At 31.1% G+C, this 22,705-nt stretch overlaps 1 protein-coding gene across 7 annotated transcripts in view; it reads right to left on the bottom strand.

Moving 5' to 3' along the window:
• Nucleotides 1-22,705, bottom strand: part of LOC143197342 (uncharacterized) — a 473,239-nt gene that overhangs the window by 417,807 nt on the left and 32,727 nt on the right. For 3 of the 7 annotated variants that reach the window (XM_076405726.1, XM_076405722.1, XM_076405727.1), the window contains exons 1-2: nucleotides 10,142-10,284; nucleotides 9,912-10,058 (exon numbers count right to left, since the gene is read on the bottom strand). In XM_076405726.1, coding sequence (XP_076261841.1) covers nucleotides 9,912-10,029 — 118 coding nt within the window. In that variant the 5' untranslated portion in view covers nucleotides 10,030-10,058; nucleotides 10,142-10,284. Of the gene's footprint in view, nucleotides 1-9,686; nucleotides 9,814-9,911; nucleotides 10,059-10,141; nucleotides 10,285-22,705 lie in introns of those variants that run through there. The other 4 variants (XM_076405724.1, XM_076405725.1, XM_076405723.1 and 1 more) reach the window with 2 other exon arrangements.

Here is a 22,705-nt window from a genome sequence, read left to right as displayed (position 1 = left end):
TATAAGACCAGAAATGTATTTGATATATAATAAAAATAAAAATAATAAACGTCCAAATGATTGATTATTAAATGATAGTATATTAAAGCATACTAAAATAACTAGTTCAAGAACTAACTCCCACATTTTTACAATTTTTTTAAATGCCGTTTATTTAATTCTAAATTCCATTAAATTTCAAAAATGAACCACATACAGTGAATATTATAACAAAATATCAGGGCATCATATATAAGTATACATGATTTTTCCTTACTTTTGTGTTATAAATATAAATATAGAACAACAAATGAAATGAATGAATGAATACTGGTTAGTCGGAAGATACTCTCAACTTGACCTAAAATCAAAGAGACTGGTTCATCAGTCAATTAAGCCAATTTGAACCGATGGGGTGTAAATATGGGGTTGCACTAAAACATCAAACCAACTAGTAATCCAACGCAGAGAAAATAAAGTTTTACGATTAAATACCAATGCTTATTTTTATTATCCAAATTAAAATAAGAAATAGGGTTGCTTAGTCACCGCAACGTGGAAGCAATACAACTAATGAACAACACGCAAGAAATCAGAAGATCCACCGTATTCTCCAGATCTCCCCCAGCGACTATTTCCTGTTCTCAAATTTCAAAAGAATGCTCGCTCGGAAGAAATTTTCATCGAATGAAGAGGTGATCGTCGAAACGGAGGCCTATTTTGAAGCAAAGGACAAATCGTACTACAAAAAAGTTGGAGGGTCGCTATAATCAGTGTATCACCCCTGAAGGGAATTATGTTGAATAAAGAAAACTAGTTTTGCCGAAAATAAGTGTTTTACTCTGGTAGGCCGGGGACTTTCCAATTGACCTGTTATACTGATGTATTATAATCCCGTACTCGCCTTGCTTGTTTATTAATGCAAGTAGAACAGAACAGTAGTAATAAATTAATTTCTATATTAAGATTGTACTAATCATATCACTACATAGTATAAAACAAAGTCGCCTTTTCTGTCCCTATATCCCTATGTGCGCTTAAATCTTTAAAACTACGCAACGGATTGGTTTTTTTCAATAGATAGAGTGATTCAAGATGAAGGTTTATATGTATAATATATGCATAATATACTAAGGCAACATTGCTAATTTTAGAAGTTTCTAACGTGATGTCGTAAATTAACCTATTTTTTTAGGCTTATTTAGCAATTAGCAAAAACGCTGCCTAACCCTACGAGTTAGATCAAATTAATGTACTACAGTATTGTACACCATAAAGATCTACAAAAAAGTCCGCGATGGTATATGTTTATCTTTTAGGGATAACCCACATTAACCATTTTTATTTTTTACTTTTTATGTGAGAAAATGGCTTATTTACGAAGCTATTTTAAGCAATGCGGCATTAATCCTTATCGAATTAAGTACCTTAAATACAGTGTGCAATTAATATAGATCAATATGGTTCCTTACAGCATGTAAATTAAACAAATATTTTCGGAGATATTACAAATTTAAAATTTGCGTTTAAAAATGTGTAATGTAATAAAAATTGTATGAATTTAGTTATTCCAAAGATAGCAAGAAATCTTCATAGTAAGTATAGGGGAAGAGGAATTGTTTTACTCCAAATTTAATGCGTGCAGGCCAAGGGCAGTAATGAATGAACCAAAAATACTGGATCGATTTTAATCATGTTTTCATTGACTGACATAGGCATATATATTTTATGCCTGTGCAAAGTCGGAGCGGGCCGCTATGTTTTTATATACAACGTTCATATTTTTTCTGTAGTGTATTTAATTTAGTATCAGCATTGCACCCGTGCGAAGCCGGGGCGGGTCGCTAGTCTAATATAAGATCTGAATGACTAAAAAGAAACATTTTATTTACGTTAGAATTATGTTCATAGAAATTGAGTTGATGCGGCAACATTGCGATGTTTTGATGACGCGAGTTCACTGTTTTATTAAATAGACTACAAATAGTATTAATAAAATAATTTAACCTAGTTTATGTGCTCCGAAAATGATGGAATCATATCAAAAAATATTTACGGAAATCAGTTAAAAACGTCCGCACGACAGACATCTTTAGAAAACACTCTACATGACAAAGCAGAAGAGAAGATGTGCGATAAAAGGGCTTTTCTAAGCTCGTTTTAAATCAGGTTGTAAAATTTCAGCGCTAGAGATAAAAATGCATCATATCAATTTCGCATTATATGCCAAAATCTATCACCGAAAGAAATTGAATTGTCGTTTCTGAAGGCCCTTGCATTGTTATACGCCAGACACTTTTGACCGTCCCTTTTCCCATCCTATTACGGCGGCATTTTCCTCTTTTTTTTTTCCTTCTTTCGGGGGTGACGAGTGACTACTTGTCAATGGCCAGCATTTCAAAACTAATTTAACACGCCTCATATGTCCCGTACGAAACGAAAAAAGATAAAGTTTTGGCTTTAAAATTTATTGGGCCCCAGACCAATATACACACATTCGCCGAAACCGATAGCAAATAAAATTTTATATCTCACAGCGCTTTCCCAATAAAATATAATCTAATTCAATGCGAGTCTTACTTACTTCAGATATAATATCAATAAAATATGACAATAAAGTTCGTTTTATCGCTTCCAACAACAATAACATATTGCTTTACAGCTGAAAAGAATTGACAAAATGAAGATAAAGATATACAACTGCGAAATGAACGGACGCTACATTATATTTCTGATTATGACTTTCATTAACATTCTTTTGCGGACTCGTCCATTTTATATTTGCGCTCTATCGCACATAAGGACTCGATCATTTAATTATTACCGACAGAAGCCATCATTTACACTTCCCGACTTGCTACACTGTAAAACTATAATTATAAAACATTAAAATTCATTAATTAACAATCCTAGATGTACAAAGAAGATTTACTGCGTTGCCAGAATTATCTACCCAAAAATTGCATCACAGAAAAAAGTAAAAATGGCAAAAAATTAAGAAATAAGTTTCTCATATTTCATCAAACACATCATCTCGATATTTTCATTCAGAGTATTTTAATTTTTACTAATTATTTACTTCAATATTGGTAAAAATCTTTTAAACAAAATCTACACCAAAAAAAAGTTTACTAAAACCAATTTAATTTAAAAATAAAATAGGCTTAGGTAATAATTTTTTTACCAACTATGGGTTTATCTGGACTGGGCCTACAGTTTAACGTGGGCTCCGAACCACGGTTCTCAGCATACCGACTGGCAAATGACCAACTTTAGAAATCATCCCAGAAGACATCCGGTCTTACCCAGCCTTGTTACTGGCGTCACTGGGATCATTTTCCTTGTCGGATTACACTCTTGCCTAGAACATTCACAAATCTTAAACAATCACAAACATAAATTTACGACCATGCCCCAGCAGGATTCGAACCCGCGGCTATCGCAACAGTAGGAGGACCGTCCCATCGGCTTTACCACTGCGCCACCAAGCCGGCTTAGGTACGTATTAAGCTAAACGGTGTGTATATAATAGAATATAAAATACGTGTAGAAGATATTTTAAATAAGGTTTTTGTTTATTTTTATTTAGTTATTACAACGACGATTATGTACATAAATCTAAAAACGTTTTTTTGTGTTAAAAATTGAAGTCTGATTATTGTTTATTTTTAGTAGTACCTTATTTATTTTTTGAAGTCGATTAAATTTTTTTGTTATAAATATTTTGTTTATCTCTCTTTACTGTTAGATATTTACTCATTAAATTACGCAGTTATTTTATTAACTATTACAATGGATAACCCATGTAAAAGTACAGCCCGTATGAGGATAATTGGAATAAAGATTGAAAATCAGGAACGTTTGGGGCCTTGTGGTCCGCTAACTTGTCTAGATAATTTGACAAATGTTTCAATCAAACTAGAACAAAAATAGTTTCTGCCCTGTTGGGAATCAAATCTGCAACCTTCGCGCATCAGCTCAACATTCTAACCATTACACTATAGAAACTATTGGTTACAATGTTTCTACAACATGTCATATGATATGGTTAGTGCTTAAAAAGCAAACCGACTGACTTTTACGCTGAACTACTTTCGATTTTTCATCACATCAGCTCACTAATAACACTGTACACCAATATCTGATTATTTTAGATGAATAAATTGTACGTGCCTTTGAAGTTTGAATTTATCCCTAGACCCCCCCCCCTTTTTTTTTCCCCATCAGATTCTAACCTGCCTCTAATGGGACTATCTCAGAAGTGCAAAGAATTTTGAAAAATTGGTCCATAATTGACGGAGATATCGACGAACGTAAATTAAAAAAGTATATAGCCGAATATAGAACCTCCTCTTTTTTTGAAGTCGGCTAATAAATAACCCAATGAAAAACGCTATACTATTTTCTAAACTTAATATATATTTTTTTAATATAGTCACTTTATAGTTAAGGTACTGACTTCAAACTGATTTTTATTTAGTTATTGCAAGGATTATTACGTACATATTTTATTTTAAAACGATTTTTTGTATTAAAAGTCTAAGTCTGATTATTTTTTTACATTCTAGTGAGCTCCTTATTTATTTTTTAAAGTCGGTTCAATTTTTTTTTTTGGAGTAATATTTTATTTATTTTTTATTCCGTGTTTATGGTTATATCATAAAAGTTTATAAAGATTATGCATACTTAAAATATATATATTTATATACCAATAGTCAGTGTCGATTACTAAAACATAATGGATTATTATTAATAATTAGATTTACCTAAATGCCATTTAAAAAATATTAACTATTAGTTCTTGAGATAGTTTGCATATATTTAATAGATTTTAATATACAGATATTTATTATTTTAATTAGTGTTGTATATCAAATACATTTCTGATCTCATATTGAAAATACTAGTAAAACAAGTTTTGGAACCATATCATTTTTCAAATACTTTATTTACTTTATTATGAAAAAAACATGATTAACTTAATAAATTTTGGCCGAATTTCGATCATTAGTTTGAAATAGTAAGAATAATTAATCTTTATTAACAGTTAAAATACTATTTCCGTTAAAAGATTATTCCTATCGTCGTAAACCAATTGAGCACGATCTATCAAGAATATTTACACAGACTTTTACCTAATAACCTCCATATATCGGGCAGCACGTGTCATTCGACGTAGAAAAATTGAGTCTTGATCCAACAGGGCTCGTATAACGAAAAAAGAATGTAAACAAAACGAGAGAAGAGAGAAAGAGAACTAGCCGACCAATATTTACAATGGACTAAGCATTATGGTTTTGAACGTGCAAAGAATGACGGTTCGAAACTGAGATGTGTCGCACTAAATCTTCGGAACTCGAGAAAAACAAAACACGCACGGACTCCTTAACGACTCGCCCATATTGCGAATTCCAGTAATTCGATCTACAATTCGATTGAGTTACACATTTTCAGGTCTCATAAGATTGGATTACGACCTTTCCACCTATGGTTACGTACTCGCTCTTTTTGATATTCAAAATTTACGATACGTGGTTAGGTTCAGAACTGCTCTATCACATTTCACCACTAAACTCAACCCCAGTATCCTATTTTTGTTTTTTTCAAACCCAAAATAATATTTATAAGTTAATGAAAATCTATTTCCGAAATTCAGAATCTGATATCGCAAATTTTATGTTTTTTTTTCAATTAATCGGTTATGTGAGTATGTTAATTAAGCGAACTTACTCAATTTAGAAGGAGAATAATCGTCAAATAATATATAATAATAAAAATATGAGAATAATGCTGAATCAAATCCACCGGGAATAATATCGTCCTGGTGCTTGACATACGACAAATAAACTTGAACTAAAAACAACTTGAATTGAAAACGTGAAACTAAGTTTAGACTTAAAAAATACAAAGAATACAACTGAAAAGTTTGTGCAGGGACGTTTCACGAAATATTGTTGTTTTCTCTGTTTGTGTGACGGTAGAGACACCAAAAACCATTATGAAGTTAAATATTGACCCAAAAAGATCTGACTTTGTGGTAAATCAAGCGTTAAAAATGACCCACTAATTCCACAAGAAAATACAATTCTTCCATCCTTACATATAAAACTTGGCTTAATGAAAAATGTTGTCAAGGCCATGGATAAAAATGGTAAAGGATTTTTGTATTTAAAAACGATTTTCCCTATATTATTAAGAAATAAGAAAACTAATAAAAAAACAATCAATTCTATGAAAAATGCCGTCAAAGAATTGGTGGCACGGTTATCTTTAAAGATAATAATTCATGGATTTTTAGGAAATCTTAAAGCTGAAAATGCCGAATTTTTAGTGAATGAATTTCTGAAAATACATTTCTTGTATACCCATTTCGATTTTCCCCCCTAATCTTGCCTTAGTGAATGACGTACGAAGTGAACGTTTTCTCTAGGATATTCAATACTGATAGATGAGCGTTATCAAGGAAGATGTAATACTAAAATATTAGCAGATTACTGCTGGTTTGTAATGAAAGAGTATTCTACTGTTCACAAGAGTAAAAGTTAATATTTCATCAAATTCTTTCAAAATATATGGCTCATTTTTTCTATTCAACACCTAAACCAGAGCTATTTTGTTTCATTGTGTATTTGTACATATATATTACTAATTTTTTATAAAACTAATTACTTATTTATAGTATTTTAATTTATAATAACTTTAAAATGGCAAGTATTATAAAAAATCCGTTTAATTTTTTGTGTTCGGCAGGTATAATTTCACAAAAAAAGTCGATTTTAACTAATGTTATCGAACAAAAAAAAATGTCACACAGTGTTATTTACTTCAGCATGTATTTGCGAAAATTCTTTAAACAAAATTTACACTAAATTTAAATTACTAACCCATTTTAAATTGAAAATAAATATATCAATCAAATTCTCAATAATATATCCAGGATTTAATATAATTTTTTATATATATATTTTAAAGTCTCCTTTTACCAACTATGGGTATATCTAGACTGGGCCTAAAGTTTAACGTAGTCTACGAACCACGGTCCTCAGCATACCGACTAAAAGCCTATCGACTGGCGAGTGACCAACTTTAGAAATCATCCCAGACGACATCCGGTCTTACCCAGCCTGGTTACTGGCGTGACTGGGATCGTTTTCCTTGTCGAATTTTACACTCTTGCCTAGAACATTCACAAATTTTAAACAATCACAAATATAAATTTACGAAGAATTGTCTAAGCAGGATTCGAAATCGCGGCTATCGCCAAAAACTAATTAGCGTTCCTTAAAAAGTGAAACAAATTGTTTTACGTAATCCTATACAGCTCCTATCCAGAACTCATATACATTTGTTGATAATTGTTTAATACTCGATATGTCTTATTAAAACGATGACCGAAAATTAGAAAAAAAACGTTAATAAAGTTTTGAAATTATAAAGACATTATAGGCAGGTTATTCCTGGATGGAAATAGTTTTTTGAGGTAAAACCACTACCCTAACTACGAAAAGAGACTAAAATCATAAATATTAATGTAGATAGGATCACCATTAAGTGCCTTAACGATATCAAACTAACACAATAAAAAGTTTCCGAACTTCCACTAATAGAACGGATACTTCGCCTTCATCCCTTTTTATCGACCGTTGGTTGAAAACTAGCCCCGTTCGTCTCGCTCTAAAAGCAAATAAACGAAATATATCATTAAGCCTGGTGGCGATTCAATTAGATTAGGTTAGGCTGTCACGTCAGAAAATTTGTTACACAGACATTCTTTCCACCTCTTCCTCCTCCTCGTCTTTCTCCTCCTCAAACGTTATATGGTTCAATACATTAAAACGACGACAAATGCGATCACGAAAAAAGAAAAAAAAAAAGATCGCCTCTGATAACAAACAAGATTAATGATTGAAACAGTATTTTTTCCTCCACATATAGCCGAAACTTAATAAATTTATCTGAGCTTTTTTCCTTTCCTCCATCTCCCAAGAAAAAATCCTAATTGTATTCCATATATTGGGTTTAGGAGATTTATTATTGTTACTTGCTAATTTAATAGTGATAATTAAATCGCCGGCTTAAGAGTTGTGAAGAATTATGTACTGATTAATGTGTCTACTATAGTTTACATGTTTATGTTTTTACTAATAATTATTAAGGGCCTATTCCAGTCTAAAAATTTAAATAAAATTGATTTTTAGAAATTGACAGAATGTTTGGAGAAGGTTAACATCAAATTTCAGGTAAATTGGTTCAAAATAACTTGAAATACTAAATAAAGTTTGGTGAAAAACAAGTTTCGTTTTTGGATGCCGCGTCACTAAAAGGGTTATTAAAATTATTTAAATTTTGAAAAATCCTTTTAGAGACATATTTTTGAAAGGCTAAGCCTCAAAAATATTTTTAAAAAATCGATTTTTTCATATTTCTACCTTAGAATACCCTCTTAATAAATATATATTAAGGTAACATAAGAACTAAAACATAGTATCATCATTATTTCATACAAAAATTAATTGGCATTGCATTAATTAAATGTGGTACATACAACTGCAAAGAAAACAAAATTAAAAAAAAAATAAAACGCAAAAATAAGCGAACATTTATTCCGTTGGCAGGATTTTCTGCCCAAAAATACCATAACAGGAACAAGTAAAAATGGTAAGACGGTGACTTGAACTATGTAAAAATATTAATTATGTTTCTCATATTTTATAAAATACAATAGCTCAAAATTTTCTTTCATAGAATTCTAATTTTGGCTAATTATTTAGCTCAATATTGGCAAAAATCGTTTAAACAAAATCTACACCAAATAAAGATGTATTAAAATCAATTTAAATCAAAAATAAATACACCAGTGAAAATACAATACTATTTTTAAGTATTAATATTATTTAATATATAGTTCAATGAGAGATAAATAAAAAATTCAATTCAATGTTCGTCAAAAAAGGAATATTTATTAATTAAAATCATACCTATCAGAAATACCTACTAAAACAATATAAAGCATATAATACTTGAAGTACACAACAGCACCTTATAACATACGAGAACAGTCTAAATTACAATTTTTATAGACAAAATAACAAAAAAGCGAGAAATAAGATCAAGAAAATACCATATTCTATTCATATAAATGGTATATAAAATGAATATATGTTCAAATATATGACAGACATCCGGTTAAAAATAAAATTAATATAAAAATGGGACAAATTAAGCGTTTTAAATAAACTCTAAATTATTTACTAACCAGTATTAACTGGGACCCATGCTTTAAAATTATTATTACTTATGGTTTAATAAGATTTTAAAAAATATCTTGAAATAGTGCCACCAATTGCAAGGAAAATAAAATTAAAAAAATAAAGATAAAATAGAAAAATAGAATTTAAATAGAAAATAAATATATCAATGAATTTAGTATATTTCCTAGACTTAGTATTATTTAAACTTACTTTAAACCAAAATTAATTGATATTGCTTTAATTAACAAGTTCTTATTAACAATTTGACGCTACAAACTCACTGTATAATTTAGTAAGAGGTAAGTAAATATTGTCGTTGCAAAACGCATGTTCTAATAAATAAAACAAAAGTTGTATGATTTGAGTAAATGAACAAGAACGTTTATATAAAGCACGACTAACTGCTATTGATTTAATTAACAACTTCTTATGTAAGTTAACCTATTTAATAGGAACTAATAACCGCCTTAACTTTGGTTTAGTTTAATGTACACGTTCACCCAATATTTGATGTAAGTTCGACTAATAGGACTCACCCAAGCAAACAGTAATGATACGGATACAAACATTGCTGAAGGCCAAACTGTAAAGGGTAAACGTTTTACGTATTCGCATAAGCATAAATAATATCGGCACGTTAATTAATTGGCAATCAGGAATGATGATTTAATTACTACTTACCGTTATCAGCTAACGCCGACAGAACTATAGCGGGAGGTGTTTGAGTTGCCGAATCTGTCCTGGTTCTTTGCCGCCTATCTTCAAGCTCGACGTTTTGACCATTTAAACTTTCTGACATGCAAAGATGGAATTACGAACGATTACCCACTAAAACAACAAACGAAATATTTCGTTAAAACTGACAAAAAGACATATCTGACGTTATTCAAGCTTGAAATAATAATATTTACCTAGTTTTAACAGCTTTAAATATATTTAAACTTAGATACCAATACCAACTCTGATATATTATAGAGAAATGAGGCTTTAATTAATTAATATTGGTAAATATCCCGAGGATATTTCGAACACCTGCAGCTAAAAATAGCACGGTTCAACTAAATCGATTTTAATATTCTTCCAACAAAAATAAAAAAACCCGATTTCTTATCAGTACTTTGTGTTGATGTTGTTTGTATATATTAACGTTTTTTTTCTTTACCTTAATAAGTCGTATGCAGTAAACTGACATTATCTAGTTAAATTTGGTTATAAATTCCATAGCTATAGCGATTATTATTTAAAAAAGGGAACGAATTAATATCGGGAATTTTGTTTTGATTAAATAAACTGACTTTGCATATCACTTACCTTAATTGCGCTCTGTTGAAACATTAATGTTTTAAGCAATATGACAATAAATCCTCTATAATGTTATTTTATTGCCGTTTGGATTTAAAAAGGGCCTGTTTCCATTGTAAAAACTAAGCAATATTTCAAAATTGCCTGGAAATATAAATTTTAAAACCATTTTTATTAAGAAAAAATATTGCAGTCGACGTATATTTTCCGATTAAATATTTCGAAATAACTATAAAAACTCCGATAAAGTCCATATTTGGTAATATAACCGATATTAGGTAATATATAAATGGAAAGCTTTATTGCTTAAAAATTAGAAAACGCTTTTAAATTTCTTCTAACTGAACCCAGTAAGTTTACTTCAATCTTATAAATATCAAGAAATGGTCCATATATTTCCCAAAAATTATGTTTTACAGCTTAGATTATTTTACCTATTGACTTGAAAGCTATCCAGAATTAATCCGGCCTTAACCAGCCTGGTTAGCAGTATAATTCGCATGGTTCTTTAATTTCTTGGGGTTTAAAATATACTTTTGGGATGGTCCTCCTACTGTTGCGATAGCCGCGGGCTCGAATTCCGAACGCCGAGGACCGTGGTTCAGAGCCCACGTTAAACTTTAGGCCCAGTCCCGATAAACCCATATAATAAGAAAATGTATAACGGTTAAAAGATGTTTTTATTTTTATTTAAAAAAAGTCACTGCATCGAAGGTATATTTTTTCCATTAACTTAAGTACGAGGAAATAAAAGTAAAACGGCCATAAAGGCATAGTAATTTGATACAAAGCAATAAAACTTAAAATATCTATAAAATCTGAAAAAGGGATAAGAGTACCATTTAAAAAAATAGATGAGCTTGGTTTAGAGGCCTATAGGAGTTTGCTATAAGCGTGTGAATATTGATACTTGCAAGTTACTACCCATCCAGCCCTTTAGGACAGTAAAATTCGGCTACTAAAAAATAAATACAATCGTGATTTATATTCTTCTTATTCAAAGCTCGATCGTATAAAGCATTTTATGGCTTATAACGAATTTTGCTAGGACAGGGGAGCTCCTGATTTCCTTTCTCTCTATCAGTTGAATGGGTCATAGTTTATGGTAAACGAAAATATAATTTATTACGTTCGCTACATTGTTGTGCCTCTTCATCTCTTTGACTAGTAATGTGGGGCAAGAAGTTTTATTGTTTATTTTGGCATCTATTAGTTAACTTACACGGTCAAGTATGTGAGAAACTAGCCATTAACTAGTCAACAATGTATTTAATTGTGGGATGAGATATAATTTCTCATTCATTACTTTTGAGGTCACTAAAAGTGGATGATTTTGCGTGGATGGATTAACCCATAATATTTTAAGCTTGAGATTGTTATAATAGAGCTACTTTTTATAGCCAGTTCCAATAAGCCACAGCAAAACTCTTCGTTTTGTCTAGTAGGCTTCGAAACCGCAAATTTTAAAAGTTATGAATATTGAAAATACAACTTTTTCCATGATTAGCATCTACATTTTGATTAACTCATTAATAGGGAATGGAGTACTATTATTCTCTGCACAGAAATGTCAAAACCATCGTATTTAACTGTAAAGTTAGGTTGTTCAACAGTTTTTTTTTGGTTGTTGTCTCGATTTTCATCAATAAATATCGATAATAAAAATACATACAAACCTAATATAATATTTCAAATATTTCTTTTACTTTTAACCAATTCCTTACGTATTATTTTATGTGTTACTAGCGACCCGCCCCGGCTTCGCACGGGTGCAATGCTGATACTAAATTAAATACACTACAGAAAAAATATGAACGTTGTATATAAAAACATAGCGGCCCGCTCCGACTTTGCACGGGCATAAAATATATATGCCTATGTCACTCAATGAAAACATGATTAAAATCGATCCAGTATTTTTGGTTCATTCATTACTGCCCTTGGCCTGCACGCATTAAATTTGGAGTAAAACAATTCCTCTTCCCCTATACTTACTATGAAGATTTCCTGCTATCTTTGGAATATCTAAATTCATATAATTTTTATTACATTACACATTTTTAAACGCAAATTTTAAATTTGTAATATCTCCGAAAATATTTGTTTAATTTACATGCTGTAAGGAACCATATTGATCTATATTAATTGCACACTGTATTTAAGGTACTTAATTCGATAAGGATTAATGCCGTATTGCCTAAAATAGCTTCGTAAATAAGCCATTTTCTCACGTAAAAAGTAAACAATAAAAATGGTTAATGTGGGTTATCCCTAAAAGATAAACATATACCATCGCGGACTTTTTTGTAGACCTTTTTATGGTGTACAATACTGTAGTACATTAATTTGATCTAACTCGTAGGGTTAGGCAGCGTTTTTGCTAATTGCTAAATAAGCCTAAAAAAATAGGTTAATTTACGACATCACGTTAGAAACCTCTAAAATTAGCAATGTTGCCTTAGTATATTATGCATGTATTATACATATAAACCTTCCTCTTGAATCACTCTATCTACTGAAAAAAACCGCATCAAAATCCGTTGCGTAGTTTTAAAGATTTAAGCGCCCATAGGGATATAGGGACAGAAAAGGCGACTTTGTTTTATACTATGTAGTGATGTATAAAAGTATTTATAATATTGTTATTAACTCAAACATTTTTGTTGGTTGGAATTTAAGTTTAATTTTAAATTTAAGTTGGCGCTGGAAATATTTTTAAAATAATCATTTTTATTTTGACAGTGTCTTCACCGCCTGCTCTGTATTTCGATCAAATATTAACGTTGCTAAATCGAAAGACATGGCTCTGAAATGCGTATATATAAAACATAAATCGTTTATATTTATGTTAGGCGAACTAGTGCTGAATAAGCAACAATTCCCTTTAAAATAAGCTTTATTTCCATTGTTCCGATAAAAATAGAGTTATTTTATGCGCGCGATAAGAACAGCGAGACATAAATTATGGTACGCATTACATCGTTATGGTCATTTTCATTGAGACCACAGTAAAGCTTGTACTTTTAAATTGTATCCTTTGTTTAGAACCCCTCACTATTAGTAATACGAATTCACTATTTGTCATCAAATATATTATTGGGTAGGTAACAAAATTACCACAGTTTTATAGGGTGAAATAATTTTGATTGTTTTGGTTTAATCTTCTTTTCTCCGAGTTTTTTTATGTCAGATATCTAGATTACGGTGAAACAGACCTTATGGCATTGATCAAGAGGGACAATATGTGGTAAATACGGCGGGTGGGCTAAGAGTTATCATTTAAAACGTTTCCATGTTATTTAAAATTAACTTCCTGAATAGAATAAACCATAGAAAAGGGTAAACTATATTGTCTTCGATTTTTAATGGCGGCATATTGTTTTCGAGTATATCCACACAATCGATCAATTAAAATATGTTATTATTGGTGGTTTAATATACATTGGTTTTAAAATATGGTAGAACAAAAGCAAGTGCAGAATGTGCAATATGTTAACTAAAGCTCGAGGTAGTCAATTCATTAATGGGGTTTGTGGATCAAGAATAATAGCAAAAATTGCAGTAGGTCATAGTCGATCATATTTGGAAATTTTAAGACAATTTCACCGCTTTTATATATGGTGGTGGCTCTTTCGTTTGATTTCAACTGTATGAGCTGGATTTGATTTAATGATTTTGGTTTTGTTTATTTTAATATTTATGCATATGGTTCTTGGAGTTCATCGTAGTTGTTTAAATTTGTAGATTAATTTAAATATGGTGTTTTTATTAAAATAGAAAAGCTGGACATATAGTAATTATGTTTTTATTATTTCATTTTATCCAATTTTTTTTTAATAAAATCTTATTTAAAAAATTTTGCATTTACTTCCTTATATATAAAAATTTGTGTATATTTATTTATAAAAAATAATTCACGTATAAAAAAGGAGTAAGTAAATGGAGCTCAATATGCGCATGCGCAGGATCCGGAGATATTTGTTAACTAATGTATCCTGAAAAACAGTCGATGGTTCCCAACGTTACTCTAGAGCATCATTAGCAACCTGAGAGCTGTTAAAAACCGCTATCTGAAAACGTTGATTCTGACCTAATATTCTGTACCTTCAAAAACACCATTTAATTTTATAATATTTAATATAAATGAACAATTATTTAATATAAATATTCATGCAAGGCATTTTCTGTTGATATAGTATAGATAGTAAATCACAAAAGCCGACTGAAATATCAATGGAAATATTAATAATACTCGGTTATTATATGACGGGATATGATATTTAACTGTGCGAACTGCAATTACAATATTATTAACTAAGGTGCTGAACAGTTAATCCCCTATTGTATTACATCATTAACCATATAATATGCTCTAGCTGCACAATCTCAATGTAACCACAATATAGATTAGTCTCAGACTGTCCGACACAGATTGGTCCCCAACGGATTGCTATTAATGTTATAATTACTCCAAATCGTAATGATCTGTCGACTGAATACTTTCATAAACAAAAGTCGATACGTCTGAATTTTGATCCCATTTGATTGGGCGCTCTAGAATTTTTTATGACAGTATGAAATTATCAAAGTATGTCATATATGTTGAAAGTTTAGATAAAGATTTTTGTTTGTCAATCAAAATGTTACTTTTTTCATATATATCGTTATTAGCGTTGGGAACTATCGACTGAAAACAGTCGAAATAGTCGATAGTCGCAAAACAGTCGAAACAGTCGATAGTTAAAAAAATAGCGACTGAAAATAGTAATTACTATTTTCAGTCGAATGCACGGTTCGACTGTTTTTTTTTCCATTCGTGATGTCAGACGAAGATGAACGAATTCTTGTCTGTATAAAATGTGAGATAGGAAGGGACGGAGATAAATGCTTGGAGCAGTTAATTTTAAATGTCTTTATATTCTCCAATGGTAGTATAAGTGAGACAGAGATGTATATATATTCATTCCCGTGATAACTTTAAAAAAGAAAAGGAAAACAAAATTACTAATTTCTATTATCATGTTATAAATAATAGAATTTTAAAGGAAGTAGAATTACTTTTATAGTGAATGTTCTGTGGATGTGTAAAAAGGAATGAAATAATAACACCACCACCAATGTTTTATCGTGTTTTAATATATTAATTGCTATTTTTAAATAACATAGCATAATAAATATAAATAGTACAATAAAACTTAAATAAAACCTAAAAACTAAAGATTTTTCAATAACCATAACTACTAAATAAAATGTAAACGTATACCTAATTATTGAAAAATCTCATCCATGATGAACCTAAAAATGATCGTACAATAACTACCAAACCCTTTTTAAATAAAAGTTTTATTTATTTTTGAACGGAAATATTTTTAAATTACTGTGAATTATCACGTTCAACTTTTACGTTTAATGTTACTTTTATGTTTTTTTTAACTCTTTCTATTAATGGTCATAGTTCATTATATTAACACGAATTATAAAAATAATAATGAATAGATGACCTTTGTTGTTTGTTTTAAATTTACGTTGTTTCTGACAGGATAAGAATACAGATACAATGATTTAAACACTGCAATATTATTAAAACAAGCATTGTAACATAAAACTATTGATTTCAAAAAGTATTTCTACAACTAGAATATTCGAAGCCAATATGGTACGTATTGTGGAAGTAAAAACGTAAGCAGACAGATTTTTTTAGCCTCCGCCATAGAGATAACGAAATTTACTAAACGACACCGCATTTAAGTGACAAAGTTTGGCGCCCTAAGTTTCAGACAAAGAAATAATACGGCAGCCGTCTAATTTTGCCCCGTTTAGAATTAGATGGCGACATTTGACACCGGTTTTCAATAGTCATTTATTTTTATAAGAAACCGTATTCGAGTTAGAGTGGATATTTATTTTCGTTCTTTCTCCGTCATCTAATACGGTCGCAATAATTAGAGGGCATACTGATATAATCCTTGCTAATGGGCACTCTCAATTTATCTTTTGTTCTCTCTCTCTCTCTTGTTTATTTTTACACATTCCTTTATCTGTTCCTAATTATATTATCATCCGAATGTTTTATTATTTTACTAATTCATATCTTAATTAACTTCATAAGATACAAATATTAATAATATTAATTTCCTGATACTTGTTTTTATGTTTCTTTAAATTATCACTATTTTAACTATTCATTTTTAAAGTAAAAATCCCTATTGTATTTCCGAGCATAACTTTTATATTATCTAATTTTATATTACTTAATCAATTTAAATGTTAATTCCACAGTACAGAGTTAATATTTTTGCAGCAATACACACAGACATATCTTTTCAAGATTCTTTCTATTCTCGGTTATAGAAAATTCACATGGAGCCATGTCTGGCACAATGGAGGTTTTTGTCCATTAAGCAGAATTTAATTGAGCCATAACATTGGTTAATTATAGTAACACATATTTTAAACAATTATGAATTTATTAATAGTATTTAAAAACTAAATTATAAATTAAATTCAGCCGGCTTGGTCGTCCTACTGTTGCAATAGCCGCGGATTCGAATCCTGCTGGGGCATGGTCGTAAATTAATTTTTCGTTAAATTTGTGAATGTTCTAGGCAAGAGTGTAAAATCCGACAAGGAAAATGATCCCAGTCACGCCAGTAACCACGCTGGGTAAGACCGGAAGTCTTCTGAGATGATTTCTAAAGTTGGTCACTCGCCAGTCGGTAGGCTTAAGATGCTGAGGATCGTGGTTCGGAGCCCCCGTTAAACTTTAGGTCCAGTCCAGATAAACCCATAGTTGGTAAAAGGAGTCTTTAATATATATATATATATATATATATATATATATATATATATATATATATATATATATATATATATATATATATATATATAAATAAATAAATAAATTAAATTCATAAATATGTAATTATTCTTTTTAAAATAAAAAGTCTCCGTTAGGTTGATCTGTACTAATACTAATTTTAAAGATGCATTAGTCACGCCAGTAACCAGGCAGGGTAAGACCGGATGTCTTCTGGGATGATCTCCAAAGTTGGTCGCTCGCCAGTCGGTAGGGACTTAATGCCGAGGATAGTGGTTCGAAGCCCACGTCAAACTGTAGGGCCAGTCCAGATAAACCCTAGTAGGTAAAAAGGAGACTCCAAATTACGTTTTAATTTTAATCGATATATCGATATTTTTCAGCATCCCTAGGATATGTGTTATGTTATACAGTGTGTCTAAATTTGTAGTTTTATATTAATTAATAAAAATAACATTGGCAGCATTTGATAATATTTCGAAATATTGTCATTATCATATTAGTGATTTAGTGATATTTCGTCTACATTCCTGTTGATTATAACTCGAAAAGTTACATATGTTATATGTTGTACATTTATTTCAATTATGTCTTCGAGGACGATACAAATGACTAAAATGTCATTCCTGTTAATATTCAGATAAAATATATAACTAAATATTTATTTTTCATACATAATATACCTATTAGGAAAAGAGGCTTTTTGTTTCTTTCCTGCTGTTAATAAAAATACTTAATATGTATGTTGTATAAACTTGTAGCGAATTGAGGCATGTCGAATTTTACATCGTGGAATAGCGGTCTACAAAATACCCAGAAATATAATCCCAGATGTTGAACACGGGCGGGGTGCCAACTGGAACCCGACAACGAATAGCTGGCGGCAACCCCGAGACGTTTATCTGGGATATTATTGAAGGGTATTTCGGTCATTCAGTGTTCAACCCTCGTTTGGTTAAGACGTGCCACCATCGACTGCCCAAGCCTCGTCTTCAGGTAACTCCGCTGCCATCCGTTTTATTATTTGGTATTTTCACATTTTTTTTATATTGCCAATAAATAACGGTCACATTATGTAAACACCACTGTTTCATTTCGATTTACCTCCATTCACCGAGCCACATCATTTTACCCTACAGTGGTGACCCCGACGTGATCTTTCGCATAATTAGGTTTGGACTCGTGAATGGAGGGTACGTAGAAAATGGTGTATTTTACATGACCGTTATATTCTTTTTTTGTTTCAAAATTTTAAATATTTTTAATTCGATTCGTTTTCAATTTTACCTTCAAGATTCATTTTCATTTTATTCCGATTAATTTCATTATTTCCAATTAATGTTTTAAAATTTTTTTTTGTCAAAATTTTTATTTCACAATCTTTTGGAATATTTTTACACCACTGCTTAGTCATCAGCGTCTCGGCTAAACATTTCTTTCGGCGCTATGTTTAAATCATAATGTCTTCCTTCGCTCGCCGTCTCCGTCATAATGGCAGATATTTTGATTTAAAAGGCTTTGGGCAGCTTCGGTCGGATACCGTCGTTATTTGTTTTTTTCTGAATTAACCTAACGTATGTGACTACGGATTAGTCACAGAGCAGCTCCAGAAGCTAGGTACCGATTGCAGTCACCGTAGACTCGTTATGTCTTCGCCGAAGTACCAGAATTGCTAACGTCTCGTCGTCGAAGAAAATAAGCTACCACGTCGTCGAACAGTCGATCCTCCCACAGCGTCGATTACGGGAGCCCTGTCTGAAGAATAGCTTGTTTTCAACGTCGTCGATGGACCACATTCAAGTGCAAAAGCGACGATGATGCAACGGTATCTGTAGGACCGGAAGATATCAACAGCCGTACCAGATCGCAACCGTACCAACCACAACCGTTTCGAACTGTCATATTTTTTCAAAGCCCATTTTACACAGCACATTTTGTTTGGTATATGTTTTTTTTTGTATTTGATATTTTTTGCAAACATTTTTGTATTTTTGTTGAAGTAATTTTATGTAAAATTCTGGCAGGGGAGTATTGTAGCGAATTGAGGCATGTCGAATTTTACATCGTGGAATAGCGGTCTACAAAATACCCAGAAATATAATCCCAGATGTTGAACACGGGCGGGGTGCCAACTGGAACCCGACAACGAATAGCTGGCGGCAACCCCGAGACGTTTATCTGGGATATTATTGAAGGGTATTTCGGTCATTCAGTGTTCAACCCTCGTTTGGTTAAGACGTGCCACCATCGACTGCCCAAGCCTCGTCTTCAGGTAACTCCGCTGCCATCCGTTTTATTTATTTGTATTTTCACATTTTTTATTTTGCCAATAAATAACGGTCACATTATGTAAACACCACTGTTTCATTTCGATTTACCTCCATTCACCGAGCCACATCATTTTACCCTAAAAACTTAAATACAACACAAATTGATATCTCAAGATGTGATAACTCTATATGAGAAGGCGTCAGGTATATTACATAATTTTTTACGAAAACGAACCAAACAATCACAATTTGAACAATTATTGTTTATACAAGGCGTCTGTTGGGTCTGCCACTATTCTTATACCGTTCGTGATACAATATTGTCGGTAATATATTTCCGCTGATACCGTATTCAAACATATAACAAAAAAAAAGAATACGACACAAAAAAAATTGCAAACCTAGATATCCCCAACTGATTGTAAAAAAGGCAACTTATCCCACGTTTGGTTATTGTATTTTTTACGATGTCAGATTAGGGAGTTGCCAGGACGGCATTCCCTTGAGACGGCATGAAGAAATATTCTCGCGATCAGTATTATAACTTATATTTGCATATCTCCGTCCTAAATGGATCTAAATATATACTTATCTTTTCGGTTTTTCGACGCCGTTTTCTTTGCATATATTGGATTGAATTCATCTCGTTGCTTTTGTACGTCTCTCTGCTGATAAATTCGTTATCTTGCATATTTTTATATTCTTTGTTTACTTAAGGGCAGCAGAAGAGCGCCGAGACTTACGTAATGTTCCATTTTCTAATTTCGAAACCTTCAAAAAGAACGGCTCCTTTTTATTTCTTTCCATTTACATATCTTTATCCGATTAATATTTCTCTACGGGTTTCGACAGAAATATGTGTCTTAATTATTTTACTTATGTTAGTTGCTCGCATTTATTTTAATCAATATTCACTTTAAGAAGTCATAAATTATTTTTAATTGTTGATTACTTTGTTACTAGTCGTTGCCGACTAACCTACAATTTATATATCTAGGAGGACAGATCGATCCTATCTTGGTCTCTGGCGAAATAATGTTTATGTTAGCGATGGGAACTTTTGACTGAAATTGACTACCGACTTCAATCGCTATTTTTGGTTCGACTGATTTTACTACTTTTTACTAGTGACTGTTTCCAGTCGTTATTTTCGGTCCGACTGATTTTGTTACTATTTACTATCGACTGTTTCAGTCGTGTACTTTTAGTTACTATTTTTGGTTCTACTAGTTTCATTCGACTGATCTTTAACGTTTTGGTTCATCCGAGAGTTAAAAAAAGTCAGCATTTTTCCTTATATATAGTCGTGAGAATTTACGATTTTTTACCATTTTTATTTTCGTGGCGTTCAAATAATCATAGGTTAATGAAAACTGCAGGTATTATAAAGAATTTGATGTTGAATCGAATAACTTTTATATAAGTTTTTATTTCTAATTGTAACATTAATAGAGAAAAATAAATAAAACTCTTTCTATTTTTGGTCATAGTTCGTTATATTAACACAAATTATAAAAATAATAATGAATAGATGACCTTTGTCGTTTGTTTTAAATTTACGTTATTTCTGACAGGATAAGAATACAGATACAATCATTTAAACACTGCAATATTATTTAAACAAGCATTGTAATGGAATTTTACCAGTTACTGTTTCCAGTCGTTATTTTCGGTCCGACTGATTTTGTTACTATTTACTATCTACTGTTTCAGTCGTATACTTTTAGTTGCTATTTTTGGTTCTACTAGTTTCTTTCGACTGATTTTTAACGTTTTGGTCCTGTCGTCCTAGCCGCGATCTTGACAAAAATGTACCCAATTTTTGCAATGTAAGCAAACTCAATGTAAGCAAAAATTGGATACATTTTTGTCAAGATCGCGGCTGGAACGACAGGACATATACATATATATATATATATATATATATATATATATATATATATATATATATATATAAAATACAATACAACATTTGTGGAGTATTATTCCATACCATAGAAAAATTTTATTCCTTTTTACAGATCCATAGAACAAACAAATATAAAAGTAATTCTACTGCCTTTAAAACATAATTATTAATTGCATGTTTATAGTATTCAGTTTATAGTATTTTTTTCATTTTCTTTTTTAAAGTAAGTACGTGAAGGAATATGTACATCTACGCCACGCTTATACCACTGGTCTTTACTAGATTATACAATTGCTGGTCTTTTTGCACCAATACATCATTCACCTGCTTAAGTGGCGTCGATAGACATCTGCAGTAATGTACAATAAAACCTTATGACCCTAAATATTTCGCTTCAGTGTCAATATAAAAGGTTTTCTTGAACTAACTCATTCATATTTACACTTAATGTTGAAATGCTTTTAAGAGTATCATGGTAGATTAAATTTTCATCCACATTCACAATACGCTACAGTAAATTGTTATTTTTTGCCTGGTATGAAAGCAACTATTCAAACAAAAACAAAAACAGTTCAAAGTGTAATTTTCAGTTAAAGTTGGAAGATACTCTCAGGTTGACAAAATCAAAGATATTCTTTTTTCAATCAATCATAAAGCTAATTTAGACCTATGGGGTGCAAATATGGGGTTGCACTAAAACATTAAACCAACTATTAATCCAAGTACCAAGTACTAATGCTTATCGCTAATAAATGCTAGCTTACGTAACCAACGAAGAGCTGCACGATGACCTCGAAATCAAATATATATACAAAGTGATTCAAAATTCCGCCTTAAAACATGTAATAAGTTTGCTAAATCACAGCAACGTGGAAGCAATAGTGCTACTAAACAACACGCATGAAAATAGAAGATTGAAGCCAGCCAAACTACACGAACTTGTTTTGTGTATAAAACTATTCGTAACTTTAACTTAAGTATTTTAGTTTTATTTTAATTTGGGAAATACGTACTGATTTATTAATCCCCTACTAGTCTTGCTTGTGTATTAATGCAAGTACAACAGACAGTAGTAATAAATTAATTTTTAAATTAAGACTAAAGTAAGCATATCTAATGTTATATATAATTAATAATAAGATAAATCAATTCGTGTGGTAGCCGTCCCTTCAGATCT

Source organism: Rhynchophorus ferrugineus, unplaced genomic scaffold, assembly GCF_030347505.1.
Source record: "Rhynchophorus ferrugineus isolate W39M unplaced genomic scaffold, kcgeb_rfMv2 rfM5, whole genome shotgun sequence".
NCBI classification, from domain to species: domain Eukaryota; kingdom Metazoa; phylum Arthropoda; class Insecta; order Coleoptera; family Curculionidae; genus Rhynchophorus; species Rhynchophorus ferrugineus.
The sequence above is the reverse complement of the archived record's forward strand: the minus strand, read 5'-3'. Positions and strand labels throughout refer to the sequence as shown.